The sequence below is a fragment of the Ambystoma mexicanum genome, unplaced genomic scaffold, assembly GCF_040938575.1.
Source record: "Ambystoma mexicanum isolate Mex_15411 unplaced genomic scaffold, UKY_AmexF1_1 Mex_scaf11, whole genome shotgun sequence".
In the NCBI taxonomy this organism is placed as follows: domain Eukaryota; kingdom Metazoa; phylum Chordata; class Amphibia; order Caudata; family Ambystomatidae; genus Ambystoma; species Ambystoma mexicanum.
Window position 1 is genome coordinate 2,387,067 of NW_027182336.1, and position 15,064 is coordinate 2,402,130.

At 44.5% G+C, this 15,064-nt stretch overlaps 1 protein-coding gene across 2 annotated transcripts in view; it reads left to right on the forward strand.

The window, feature by feature from the left end:
• LOC138553514 (integrin alpha-X-like) overlaps nucleotides 1-15,064 on the forward strand; it is a 1,247,842-nt gene that overhangs the window by 508,699 nt on the left and 724,079 nt on the right. For both annotated transcript variants that reach the window (XM_069642543.1, XM_069642544.1), the window contains one exon: nucleotides 11,479-11,632. In XM_069642543.1, the coding sequence (XP_069498644.1) occupies nucleotides 11,479-11,632 (154 nt within the window). The remainder of the gene's footprint in view (nucleotides 1-11,478; nucleotides 11,633-15,064) is intronic.

The following is a 15,064-nucleotide window of genomic DNA, read 5'->3' on the forward strand; positions in this document are numbered from 1 at the left end:
GTTTGTCTTTTTCATTTGCAAAACAACTTTTTTTTTAAAGGTATTTTTATTCACATTTTCATAAACATTAACATTGGTACTTAAAACATAGTCCTTAACCCTCCCCTCCATCTCCCCTCCCCCCTCCCACCAGCTTCTATGTTTGTCTCCCTTTTTTCACCCTTAGAGTCTTTGTCTCAACCCTTAAACATATCTAATATTCGTATTCTATGAGGACACCATTGTAGCATATAGTCACTCTGCAAGTATTCTATTACTATTCCCCAGTCCGTTGTACATTTTTGGTGTGCCCCTTGTATATTGTATGCGATTTTCTCCATCGCTACAAATGACCAGACCCTCTGTAGCCAATCTAGGTTGAATGGGGGTGTTTCCTGTTTCCAGTTTTGAGCAATTGCTAACCATGCTGCTGTTAGGAGACCCATAAAGTTTCTCTTTTGTGTTTTGGTCATTGTCCTGTCTTTGGGGTCCCACATGCCGCACATCCATATCTCTTCCCCAAGGTATTCTGCTCCCTTAAACATTTCCTGCATTTGAGATCTTACCTCCGACCAGAAGTCTTGATTCGCCGGGCAGTCCCACCATATGTGTCTCCAATTGCCCACCCTTTCGCATCCTCTCCAGCATTTGTTTGGGGTTGTGTGGAACATTCTGTGAAGTCTCTCCGGAGTGTAGTGCCATGGGATCATTATTTTCGTCCACGCCTCCCTTGTCTGTATCACCCGTGTCCATTCAGGTATTATGTGCCAGAGATACGTCCATTGTTCTTTCGTGATCTCTTTCCCTAATGTCGTTTCCCATTTCTTCATGTATAGCCACTTTGTTTCTTCTGTCTGTGTGTTTATGAATCTGTACATTGTTGAGATGAATTTCTTATCTCCTTTTTGCGTCATGATATATGTCTCGAAAGGCGTCAGGGTTCTTGTTGCCGCCTGTATTATTCTTGGGGTCGAGAGCCAGTGATGTAGTTGTTCGTATTTATATCTGTCCTTTTCTGTAAGGTCTAGAAGGCCACAGCATTCTGTTTAGGTCCTAATTTGTTGATCTTCAAACATATCTCCCACTTTAGTACAGTTTGCTCCTATCCATTTGTGGTATGCACCTTTCTCTGTGCCCGGTTGGAAATCAGGGTTATCGAATAGGGGCATAAATGGGGCCGGTCTATGGTCAGTGTTCCATTCTCGGTTGCTTTGTTCCATACTTCTAAGGTTGCACTCATGATCTCGCTAATTCGAACGCTTTGGTGTCTATTTTCAGGGGCTATCCAGAGTAGCTGGCGCATATTTGTTCTCGCCACTGCCCTGTCCTGTGCTTCCCAAAGTTTGTCTGATGTGTTCGGGATCCATTCCTTCAACACCCATAGCTGCGTTGCCTCATAATATTTCCGTGAGGGAGTGCCATTCCTCCCGCCACCTTTTGCGCCCTTAGTACCTGGTTTGAGAGCCTCTGGGTTTTATTTTGCCACATATATTTGGTGATTATTTTGGTGATTGTTTTGAAGAATGATGTTGGGATTCGTATGGGGAGGGCTTGGAAATAATATAGCAGTCTGGGTAGAATGGTCATTTTGATGACCGTAATTCTGCCCCACCATGTTATTGAGAGTGGGTTCCATCTTTCCAGATCTCTTTTTACTTGATCTATTATTTTCGGGTAGTTCTCTGCATAGAGGCCTTTTGTCGTGTTTGTCATGGTTATGCCGAGGTATTTTACCCCCTTCTCCTCTACACGTAGCTATAGTTCTTCCGCTCGCCTGTGGATCTCTTGTTTGTCTCCTGCTAAGACCATCACCATCGATTTTTGCCTGTTGATCCTCAATCCGGATATGGTGCCGTATTTATCTATTTCTCGTATAAGAAGGGGCAGTGTTTTTACCGGATCCGCCATGGCCATCATCATGTCGTCTGCATATGCCTCCGTTTTATGTGAGATCCCTCCCATATCAATGCCTGTTATGTCGGGTGCTGCTCTGATTTTCACCAGTAGGGGTTCCAGAAAGATTGCATATATTAGCGGGGAGAGGGGACATCCCTGTTTTGTGCCCCTTTCTATACTGAATTTGTCTGTGAGATCTCCATTCACCGCTATCCTGGCCGATGGTGAGTTGTAGTTTGCCTACATAATTTTTATGTCATTCTTGCCCATGCCCATTTTCTCCAGAACTGTGAACAGCATCCTCCATTCCACTCGGTCGAAGGCCTTTTCCACGTCAATCGCCAGGATGGCCGCCGGGATGTTGGTGAGTCCCACCTTCTCGATTAAGTGTGCGATGCGTCTCATGTTGTCGTGTGTAGTTCTGTTGGGGATGAATCCGGATTGATCATGGTGTATCAGTTTGGGGAGTAGTGGTAAGAGTCTGTTGGCCAGAATTTTTGTGTATAATTTGCCGTCTAGGTTTATTAGCGCTATGGGGCGATATGAGCTCGGATTTTCCGGATCTTTTCCTTTCTTGTGAAATACTAATATTTTTGCTTCATTTATGGAGGCTGTAACGTTGGCTGTATCTTTAAATGTGTTAAAGAGATCTGTTAAAATTGGAAATAGGGAGCTCGCATACGTTTTGTAGAAGATAGCCGTGTAGCCATCCGGTCCCGGGGCTTTGTTTTTCGGTAGTTCCTTGATTACCCTTCGTACTTCCTCTGTTGTTATTGGTTCATCTAATAGTTGTTTCTCCTCTGGTGTTATGGTTGGGAGTGTTGTATCTCTCAGGTAGGTTATCTGTTCTTCCTCTTTCGGTTTGTCCGATGTATATAATTTTCTGGTAGTAATCTCTGAAGATTTCTTTTATGTCTTCCGATTGTGTTTTGATCCATTCATATTTGCCTTTTAGTGCTTTTACCGTTTGGTTTTGTTGTTTGCCTTTTAATTGTCTTGCCAGGAGTCTGTCCGCTTTGTTTGCTTTCATTGCATACCAGTGTTTTAGATGTAGGAGTTGGTTTTCTGCTCTTTAATTTTAGTGAGTGGTTATTTTGCATTTCCTCTCTTATCTTTTCTAAGGTATTTTTTAGCTCTTCTTCCCATTCCCGGGATTGCTTATCCTTCTGTGCTTTTAGTGCGATTATCTGTCCCCTCATTACTGCTTTGAATGCTTCCCATATCGTTGTTTTTGTCACCTCTGGCGTGTTATTTTGTTCAAAATATTTTGTTATTTCCTCTCTGATTATGTCCCTCATGACTGGGTCTTGTATAACCTCTCTTGGTAGCGCCCATCTCCATAGGCCTGAATGTTTGCGTAGTTTGGGGAGTGTGATCCACAGGGGCGCGTGATCTGATAGTGATATTGTGCCCTTCTCAATGTCCTGGATCTCCCCTAGTAGGCCAGGCGTGGCCAAGATGTAGTCAATTCTGGAGCTTGTACCGTGCACATGTGATTGGTATGTGAATCCCGGGGTGGAGCCTCTGAGTCTCCGCCATACATCTTTCAGGGCTAGTTTCTCCATACATCGTTTTAGCGATGGTGTCGGGGTCCCCTGTTGTGAGGGTTTGAGATTTGAGCGATCTTCGTTTGGGTTCCATGCCAGATTGAAATCACCTGTTAGTATTATTTCCCCTCCTGTGAAGTTTTCTAGTTTGTTCAGGGTGTCCCTGATGAATCCGTCTTGGCCTGTATTTGGGGCGTATATCGTTGAGAGCGTCAGTATGCTGCTTTTGATCTGGATTTTCGCAAATAAGTACCGTCCTTGTTTATCTGATTGTGTGTCTTTAATGTGCACGCTGAGATGGTTTGCAAATGCGATCATTACCCCCTTTTTCTTTTCTGGGTCATTTGCCTGTAAGATCTGGTTGTATCCTTTTAGGCGTGTCTGTCCTTTTCCCTTCTTCCGTATGTGTGTCTCTTGAAGCGTTATTATATCGAACTTCTCTTTATGTAACTAGTGTTCTATCTTTTTCCTTTTGACTGGGGAATTCATTCCTCTGACGTTGTATGTTAGAATCTTCAGCCCCATTTTTCCTTTTGTATGTTTGGTTCCTTCAATTTCCCCTGTCTCTGCCGGGTCGGTTCGCTTCTATGTCCATATATGCCGGTGGTTCCCCCTTTTCCCCCTTGTAACTGTCCCACAACTTCCCTTCCCCTTCCTCCCTTCGCCCCCCCTTTAACTTGTTCCCTGAGGAGGGCCATGGGCCCTATGGTTGCTCGGGCGTGTTGCCTTCGCTCCATGCCCTCTAAACTCTCAGGTATAACTTTTTTTATTTTTTTCGTGGGGGATCCTACGTCACGGTCTTTGGTCCTTCCTTTTATATCCTTCAGTATGTGATGCCGCCATTCTTATTATTCCTGCATTTCCCCTATTCGTTTCAGCGGCGTTAGTTTACTTCGAGTGTCGTGTTTGGCGTCTAGATCTTTTTTTTTCGGTCTGCCAGCCTCTTGGGGCCCGTCGTCCTCGGTTATTTTCTCTGGTTTCCATAGGTTCTTTCATCCTGCACTTGACAGTTCATTATCCGGGTGTCTTCCTCACAGGTGGTGATGCTTCCCCTCCCACGTGAAGAGGAGTCCAAATGGGAAGGTCCATTTGTATCGTATTTGTTTTTCAGTGAGGCGTCTTGTTATCTGTGCCATCTCCCTGCGTTTCCTGAGTGTGGATTGGGCCAAATCTTGAAAGAGGAGGATTTCTTCCCCGTTCATTCTAATGTGGTCTATGGTTCTGGCTTTCCTCAATATTTGTTCTTTTTGGGTATATTGCATCATCGCTACCAGGACGTCTCTAGGACGGGCTCCTGGTTCTCCCGTTCTGCGTGGGCCCACTCTATGTATTCTGTCTCTGTATCTCCTCCCCTCTGTCATCTGAGAGTATGTTTTGGAATACCTGCTGTACTGCCATACGGAGGTCTTTGTCTTCAACCGTTTCCAACATATTTTTAATTCGTATGTTTGATCTTCTAGATCGATTTTCTAGGTCCTCGCTTTGGTTTTCTAGTTCTTGGGACAGTCTGGCCAATCGTTCTTGGGCTTCCACGTATTGAATCAGTTCTTCATCTTGGTTCTGGACTGATTTCTCTAGGGTGTCCGTTCTCTCTTCCAGGTTTCCTATGTCCGTTTTCATTTCTTGGATCGCCTGTTTCATTTCCCCTTTCATGTCTTTAAATTGTACTTGCATGGTGGAAATGAACTGGTCCTGGAGCTCTTTGAACCACATTTTCATATCCTTCTTTGTGGCCAAATCTGTCCGTTCCATCTGGTCTAGTGGGGCTTTTTCCTTGGACTTCTGCATGATTGCTTTGCCGGTCGCCCCTGAATCTGTTCCCCAGAGTTGGACCAGGTTCTGGTCTTGTTTTAGTTTGCTGTTAGGGGTTTGTGTAGTGTGTTGTGCTTGGGTACCCCTGGATTTTGACATGTATGCGCCTTCCGTTACTTTACTGTCCCCCGGTGTTCTCCGTGGTGTTTGTGTTGACTTTCCACGTTCACTTGGGTGTTTGTCCTTGACCCCGTTGCTCATAGGGACTCATTTCCCTTTTTGTGTGTTGTTGTTCGGGGAAAGAGGGGGGGTTTGTTGCACAATGTGTGATTCTGCCTTTTCTGCGACACTCTGTTCTTGGGGTGGGGTCCTCAACCTTATTTGCTTCTTGTTCGTGTCTTTGGTGGGCCTCCGCTTCTTTGCAGCATGTGGTGTGCCCTCTTATTTCCTGGTTGTTTGGCTCCCCCGGCTCTCCTGTTCTCCAATGTTCTTGTGTGGCGGGGAGGGTTCTCCCTACGGTTTGTGGCTTGCCCCTCTTATTTCTTGTTGAATATTCAGTGCACCAATGCTCTTCTGTGGGAGGAGGGGCTGTTATATGTGTTGCCCTGTTCCCTCCTGGGCTTGGATCTTACCGGAGTGTGTTCCCGGTCCTTTTGATCACCGGAGGCACTCTGATCTCCTTCTCTCCTTCGGTGCTCTGCCCCCTGCTATTGTTCGTGTTGTGAGATGGGAGTGGTCCGGTTTTTCTCTTTTATTAATATTTTTTTTTACATTTATTGGAGCTCCATCTCCCCTCTTGCAAGGGTGGTAGATCGCTATGTTGCCTGGGGGGGAGCTCCTCCCTCCCCTCCCTCTTGTCCCTGCGGGCGGTGTGCCATTGGGAATCCGCCTCTGGAGGGAGGGGAGGGGGGGCGCCCCAGTCCTCTGTGTTCCCTCCGCTCCGCCCGCTCGTCGCAGCCTCGGCGCTCTTCGTGGATATTCCGGGTCCTCAGGCAGGTCCCCGCTCCTCCTCCCGTGTGGTGGGCCCGACAGTCGACAGTCTTTCCCGGGGGTCCTCCGCCGGTGTCCGCTGCTCTCTTTCGGCTCCCTCTGGCCCGCCTCCACTGTGGTTTCCGCGGGAGTCGCTCGCTCCGCTGGGGCCTTGCCCCGCTGCTGCTGCGCTGCTGGAGCTTCCCCGTCGCCTCCTGTGGGGACGTGCCGTCGCGATTCGCCTTCGGGTAGGGTTTCCTGTTTCTCTTCTCCCCCTATGGCGGTGGCGCAATGCTGTGGACCGAAGACCTTTATATATAATTTTTTTAATATATTTCCTTTACTGTTGCGGCCCGAGCCGGGGGACGGAGCTCCGCTCACACACGTCCTCCGTGCTCGGCCGCCATCTTGGACTCCCTTGCAAAACAACTTTAACATGTCCACTCAATCATTTTCTTTTCTTGTTTTTTTGGAATATAGGGAAGGCCACGGCCAAAGAAGCCAGATCTTTGGGTAGTTCTTCTGAAAGAGCCTTCCAAGACAGTAGATGTTCAGGAGCTTGTGTCATTTTGTTCAATTGATCACTGTTTGAATCTATTGTAGTATAATTGTCTGTGACTTTTGAAGAATCTCCAATTGGTGTTTGTTCTTTTTCCTCGCCATTCTTTTTAGGCAATTTGCAGTTGAGAATCCAATTTTCTGCAGTGCAAGTTCTCCATTCGACTAGGTGGCGGTTTAGCTATAATTGAGATGTCACTGGCGGCCTGTAATGTGGGGACGGCGGGGTCACCATTCTGGACTGATCTCTTTTCATGTACAATCTCCAACAGAGATTTCAATAGACTTTTTTTATCAGCCCGCTCAGCTTCAAGAATCTCTTGCAATTTCCTTTGCAACTGGTTTGACATAGGTGCTTCATGGTCCACTCCTACACTGTAAGGATGTAATAAAGGATTCAATATAAATTATCTTAGAGTGGATCATGGCAAGTAAGGTCGCCTGGTTTTTAAAATTCTCATCCATTGTTTTTTATAACTTTAAGAACAGAGATAAAAAAATCGTTAGCGCCAATATCACTCTGCTTTGGATATTAAAAGCAGTCGAACTTGATGAATACTTTCACCCTCAATAAGCTTTAGGCGAAATGACAGAGTCAGCCAAGGAAGAACTGGAAGACATTGACGGCCTTTTCCTTGTGTCTGCCGAATTAAGGAGTGCTCTCGGTGCATCTGTTGCTATACATATAAGAAAAGAATGAAGGAATATAATTCAGACCCCGCTCCAAGTATTTTGCAAAGACCACTGTCCTGTTGAAAGACATGGCTTTGTATTTTGTTTCGCCTACCCAAATGCATAAGTATTGAATATCTATACCTGGAGTTTAATATAAAAGGAATCTGGAATGTTTACCTATCTCAATGTGTAATGCTCTTCCAACAGATGACTACTGTGGCTACCGATAAGATAACTACTCCATATATGCAGGCCTTCCTAAGTTTGGATGCCTCTACATCGTTAGGTACAATTGGTCTTCTGAAATGTACTCACTATCAGTGGCTATATGAAGGCAGTTGTATATATGTTACAGGCAACATCAAATATTGGCCTAAACGCAAATTAAACAAATCTGCTTTCTCGCTAAATATCCATCATTTAGAAACATTGACATCTGCCACCGAATATTGTAATTATAGAAGAAATCGTAATTTTACTCCACGATACATTTTAGCATATCCAAAACACTATATTTTTCGAGTTTACATCCTCCTCAAATTTAATGTATTGATAGCCCTTTTACCAACAAGTTGGATGAACAAGACAATCTATAATCATAAATATTGTAGACTATCTGGTAACCTGCTGGAAGAAACTTTGTACCATTTGATTGCTGTATGTGAAAGTTTGATCAACCTCCGAATTAAATATTTTAAATCTTATAATAATGCTGTTACGATGCTAGAAATTCCCGGTTTATGGGTGAAATTCATACAAGGCAATGACATTTCTAATATACTTAGCCACACTGTCTGAAGAATGCCAAGTTGGAGTTTCTGTCACTATTGCCAGTAGTGTTTCTTTGAAAAGTGACATATAATCACTTGCTCACCAACATATGGGATTCACTTTCATCATAGGAATGCAAAGACAATCTTCCCACATTGCGATAGTACTTTGGGCAAACCTCGACCTGACTGGTCTCGCGGGGTGAGCTGAATATTGTATTTGGGATTGGGGAGTCTCATGCCATCGTAAGGGACCTGCTGGCAGGCCAAAATCTTGCTCCACCTCGCATGAGAGATTTGGTGGGTTGGCTAATCGGAACTGCCAAAAATCCTAGATATCTCCAGCAGGCCAATCTGAGCCTCTGAATCTTCGGGGCGAGTAGATGCCCTGAAAAATGGCTCAGCTAATTTTGTGGTCCTTTGTGGGATGTGCTTGGCTGTTGGTGCAGTGTCCTTCAAACATATGTATGCCAGTTACCCTTGGGGAAACATTGTCTGAAGTCGGGCTCCCAAAACTAGCCCCATTAATGGGTTGGCTGGTTGAGAGGGCAATGAGGCCTTCAGACCCTCAGCCTTCCGCTCAGACAACTAATCGTGCTTTGTGGGTGAAGCTTACTAAGCAGTTACATTGGCGTCTCTTCTGGAGTTATAATGCCTTGCAGCCCTAATGCACATGCACCCCCTGACTGCTCAAAGTCCAGCCGTGGGCTACAAGCCAATGAAATGCCCCACATCCACTGTCACTGATAGTGGCGACTGACTAGCCACTGCAGAATGTCAGTAAAATGGAAAGATTGCTGATGGAGGGGTTCCTCATCCTCGCTGCCTCAGTGCCTCTTCTTAAGACTTTCCATAAACACCCTCGGATGCTCCATAATTTAGCCTTTCGCTCTAACTTGATGATAAACCCCGGGTCACATGCAGCTCATAACAATGGAGGCAGCTACAGAGATCCACGACAGAACGTTGGCAAAATGGCAGATGGCTGATGCAGGCCCTTAATCTCTCTCTCGTTGGAGGGCCTGAACCCCACCAGATGTACATTTGAACTCTGTCCTGTTTTTATTAATAATGTGAAGAGCACATATATAGGACTTTTAGGGAGAATTCTCTGTTTAGGCTGAATTTCCTAACCTAGTGAGTCCCCCAGCAGATTTGCTGGATTTCTGGAGTTTGTTTTTTTTTCTCCTGCCAAGAGTGAGACTCTTTTTCTCCCACTCTTGGACATGATGTGTGGTGTTCCTTTGAAGGTTAATGTGTTTCATGGGCTATGGGGTCTTTTACTCCATAGGGTCTCATATGTTTTTTTCTATGTGTGTTACACCGCACCCTTCGTGCAGTGACCCCCCACCACAGACTCCATACCCTGGGACTGACTACTGTCTCCCAGGGCATGTAAAGTCACCATTGGCTTTACTAGTCCCAAATTACTAACAGAACCAGTACAAACCATCATATTGTGGACGTACTGGTAGGGGCAATTCAATTGCCCCTGGGTCTGTTGTTCGAGGGGGTACTGTCCCGCCCCCCCCTCGTCGAGTTTTGGCTGGTGGCAGTGGATACTACTTTTTATATTCAACCGCAACTATATCTCTATGGGATTTTCGTATTGTTCTCTAACATACCGCCGGTTTATTTATTTAATATTAATTCACCGGTTGGTATTTTCTGCCAGAACTCGGTTTTAAAATGGCATTTGTGTTCGCCTCTGTAACTCCAAACCAAAGGTCGAGCCCTTTGTTCCACTTTTGGGAGGCTTCTGCACAGAAGCCCTCCAAAGTGGTGCCACTCTGTCTGGGTACGACAGGGGGTGTGGGAGGGGATTTAGGCACCCTGGACTGAGTTGCCTTGGCAAATCAAGTCGCACTCTGGTATGATTGGCCCAAGTGGTGAGCCAGCCGGCTCACCACTTAGCATGTTTGATTGACAGCTAGGCTGAATGAATGGGGGTTTCTTGCATAAAAACAGGGCTTTTGGAACTGGAACTTCAGAAGTCGCCACAGGACCTGAAAATCCGACGAGGGAGAAGCTGAGCCAGCCTGCTATAACGACACCACCGGTGGAGCCCTGCTGAACCGACTCACCACTTCCCAACGACAGAGGAGATCTCCCTGGTGGAGAGTCTTCTTCCCCTGACTGGTGGGCACAACTAGTTTACCTTCTTTTCTCGCAACCCAGGACGTCTTGTGGTCAAGTTGCCCGTGCCAAGCACCCCGGCAACCGGATAGCCACTTACCACTGGACCGCAAATAAAAGGACCGCTCCTTTTAATTGAGAACTCCGCGGCTGGTTTCTTCCCTGGCAGTGCAACAGACTCCTGCTTTCCTCCCCGATGAAATCCTCTCTTCCTCCGGACGAAGCACTGACTTGCACCCGCTGCTAGGAACAACTGCCCCCGCTGAAGCGTTCTCACCATTTTAAGGTACCGTGTCCGCCAGGCCTCCCATTCTAAAGACTGCTACAAGGTAACAATAATCCCTTAACCTTCTGTACTGGGCTGGCCGCCTTGACCATCTAACTGGTCCCTTTCTGTTTGGTCCAACTCTTTCAGAACTTATTGCGAGACTTTTGGGCACTTTGATCTGTGTGACCTTGGACACATTTCGACCGGAGCCTCTTAAAGTGGGTCCGGCATTGTTAACTTTGACTTTACGGTTTTAACCTGCCTCCTTCTCCTACTGTGTTCTTCCGAAAGTGTTGGGATCTGTTTCTATCTTTGCTCTGCCTTTCTCTCCCTTTTAAACCGATTGATTAGAGTGCCGTCTTCGTTAAGCGCTCACCGCTGTCTGAAAATAAGTGTTGCTTTACTTAAGACTTGTCTAACTAATCGTTGAAGGGAGTGTATATCTTTTAGGGACCGTGTTTTTGAACTGCTTAATATTAGTGCCAGTGTGTTTTACTAGATGTGTTTTTAAATAAATAATTATATCTCTTTTACACCAAGCTCTGGTCAGTGTTTACTTGTTCTACTGTGTTCTTTTGACCTATTGTGAATACTCTGTATACTGCCTAACTCTTCTTGGGAGAAGTCTGACTGCTCAGCCACAGCTGCCAGGTAAATCTGGGTGGTACAGACTACTACCAATTGGGTTTACTGCCAACCACCTGTAGTCTTAAATCTTTTGCAGTGGTCCCAGAGGGAACTGCACAGGTTTCTGCCTAATAAGGACGTCTTAAAAACAGAAATGAACTTGTTTATTTGAACTAAAACAATTTAAAATATCAAATAAACGAGCAGCAGATACAATTTTAATCATATGTCAGTTTTTTGAAAATTTAGATTCAGAATTATGCATTCGGTAATTTGAAAAGAATTATATTTTTTCCTCCAGAAATGAGCTGTTCGTAAAAAACAGTGGGGCACGCGCTGATGCCCGCAAGCTCCTCATCGTGATCACGGATGGTGAGACGACAGGAGACAACACTCCACTGGAGACAGTGATCCAGGAGGCTGAGGAAGCAAACATCCTACGCTACGCCATCGGGGTACCAATCCTTGTCATGTAACAGATTTGTAAATTACGTTTGACCTGGATATGAACTACAGCACTGATTTGATGCTAAAGCTAGTATATATGGATTTACATGCAAGACAGTAGAAAAGCCCTGTGGCAACTGCAGACAGGAGAAAACAGCAGTTGGACATCTAAAATGGAGGCCTATTCAGACAGCTGCTAGCACATGCCACACTTGATGGCATGATATTCGATATGGCTCTCAGTCGTTTGGAAAGCATGGCATGTTTTGGAGTGAGACCAAACAATGTGATGGGTGCAAGGTTGTGAATTATTCCTAACCACTAGCAATGGTCAGGGCAAACCAACACGCATAGCTTTTTAGACCTGCTGTGCCATTGCAGAAGAGGGCCAGCCATATGCAAATCATTCTTCGTCCTGCCAACAATGGGTAGGACATTCTCAAAATCTAATGATCATCATATGGCATGGCTCGATTTGAAGACTAGGAAGGTGCTGGAACCCCGTGTTGTAATAGGTGCTGGGTATAGATCCCTGATACCGCAGTACATCACCTTAACCAAGGACCATCCCTCATGCAAGAAACTCCACTGCCTTGAAAGAGACCCATTGTCGAAATACGTGTTGGCTTTTCTTAATATTAAAGGCAATAACGTTGCTAAACACAAGCAACCTTGTGCCTAATAAAACCTGTACCACGCATACATGACTGGCTCAGGACTCATCTTTTCAAAGTACCCTGAAGGAGATACCATAAATCGGTGATCAACACTATACCCAGCGCCTATTACAACACAGGGTTCCAGCACCTTCCTCTTCTTCCAAACCCACAGGATTTCAGGAGCTTCGTCCCACAGGAACCTTTGAATGGCTGCAGGAGATTACAGACCTGAACCAACATAGCACAGGTATCCGTTGTTTCCCCATAGCTTCCTCCCTCTACAACTACTCAATTTGAAGACTGTCTCAGAGGCAGCCCACCCAACAGTGATGGTTGAAGTGTTAGGTCAGCCGAATTAGCAAGGAAAGATGATTAATAAAACAGGTGCAAAGGGGGGAAAGGGTGATCTGAAATGAAGTAAAAAATATGTCTTAGGTTAGTTAGGGGGTCTAGTCAACTCCATGAAAGTGCTGGTAGAAGCCATTAAACGAACGCATGCCTTCTGACAGCTGGGTGGCCAGCAGAGAACAACAAGGGCCAATGCAAGGGCCCAGTCTCGTTCATGCCTTTGTTAATGGCAATGCAAAAGAACTGGAATAGGGTGTGTGTTACTTTGCAGTTGACAGCATTATGGTGTTGAGCAAAAAAACATCTTGGAGCAGTAGAGGAAATGGGAAAGGGTTTTTTGAGCCTATACTCATACTAATTCCAATGGATGCACATACCAACACGCAGACCTCAGTACTGTGCTACTTTTAAAAGATGGCATCCCAAATGCTGGCTACCCACACTCTGTATAGCCATCTGCTGCTGTTGAGCTAGGTCTGTGCTTTAAACATTACACATTTAAAAAAAAAACTCAATGTAAATGTGGGTACCCAGTGAGCCTAAATGTTACAACCAGTGTAGCGGAGCAAAGATACAAATCAGTAGAATGTTTGTCTGTAATGTAGGCAAATCATTCAGCATTAGGGATAGGTAAACTGGTTTAGCAAGAACTCCATAAGGGGCGTAGCATGATGTACCCCGTTCTAGAGGCCACAATTCCAAAACAATAATGAAACGTTAGAGAGTTGTGAGGAAATGGCACAATTGGGCTGTTCTATGGAATCTTTGCTCTGTATTTATGTGTATTTCTCTGGTTCAAAACTCTGCTGGGAAGTTCTAATGCCCTATGTTAAATATCTTGCATTGAAACCACTGAGTGACACAAGGTGGGTAAGTCTAATTCATGCCTTGAATCCTCTCCTCTATCGGCTGGGTAATGGCTTTGATGAACTAGTTTAGATATCAATGCCACTTCTCAAACAGGATCATCTGGGTGTAGCTTTTGCATAGTTGCCCAAGGTCTTGCAAAGGGTATTTCTAGATTCAGGTTGGTAGTTTCTCTTGTTGTTTGGAATAACATTCTCTTCTAGATAAATGTGACAAGCAAACAACTTCAGGCATAAACAGTTGACTCATGTGATGCCAAGAAGCAGCTGGAAGAAACCAAGAAGTTTCTTATTGGTTCCAAGAGTGTTGATGGGTTCTAGAATGCACTTGTCGATGAATGTAAACTTGCAGAAGTGTTGGAAATTCTTTAACACTTTAAACCTGATCATTCTGGCAGTGTCAGGAGGTAGGAGAAGCAGTTTGCCTATAAAGCAGATGATGAACCCATTGAAGGCGGAAAATAAATATGTTGTGTTTGCGATCATTGACATAGCCCTTCAATCTATAGAAGAGAGATTTACTCAAATGCATCAAAATATTTCTGTGTTTGGCTATCTCTAAAAGATAAGACAGTTTGAATAGTAAGGTGGCACATCACATTTTTTACCACCGCTTGAGGCTAGAGAAAGCTTTACAAAATTGGGACTCTAAGAACATTGATGCATCAGATTTGTGCAATGAACTGCAAGTAATTGAAAAAAAGAGTTCCAAATTGTTCATCACAGGATGTATTCAAACCTGTATACAATAATAATTTGTCAGAGAATATCCCCTAAAAATGTATTTCTCTGCAGATTCTCTTGACCCTGCCTGTTTCAGTGGCAAGTGTCCAAAGTACTTTTCAAAGCTAAAGTTATATTTGATACTCAATGATGTAAGAAAGACATGTTGGGCTAGCAACCTTGTAAAAAGAGCATGACATTACTGAAAACATTGACATAATTGATATCAAGAACCTTGTGTTTACATTTGCGGAACTTAAGGCACGGAAAGTGACATTCTAATGCGTATTTTCACTTGTTTTAACACAACTCTGATACAAAACAACATGCAGACCTAGATATATATGTGTTTTAAATGTCTGGGTCACCAAAGCCATCATGTATGTTCCATGGTTTATGCCAAAAGGTGGTTTGCCCCTTCTCTTCCTGTATTATTGGGTGGCTTTGGAGAGACAATCGCTGCTTTTCCTGTGACAGGTAATCTTATTTCATTTAGGTGTTTCTAAGGCTATTAATAAGCAACGTAACACAAATTATTGTTGACTGTATAAATATCATCCTGAGCTAATATGGTAACCGGTTTAGTATTTTTGTACCAGGTAATGTTGCTTATGTGCTTAAAGATGTCTGGTATTTATTACCAAAATAGTTTTCCTACTGTCTGTATTGTATGTTTGTGCATAACTTACAGAAAAGATTAGGTCCACCTGCCTCAGTATTACATTTGTTGTTTCAATTAAAAAATCTGTACAAATGAAACACACAGGTTTTAATATGACTTCTAAAACCTAACACTGTGCATGGATGTGAGGGACAGCAATGTGCAACGTGACCCATCCACAGC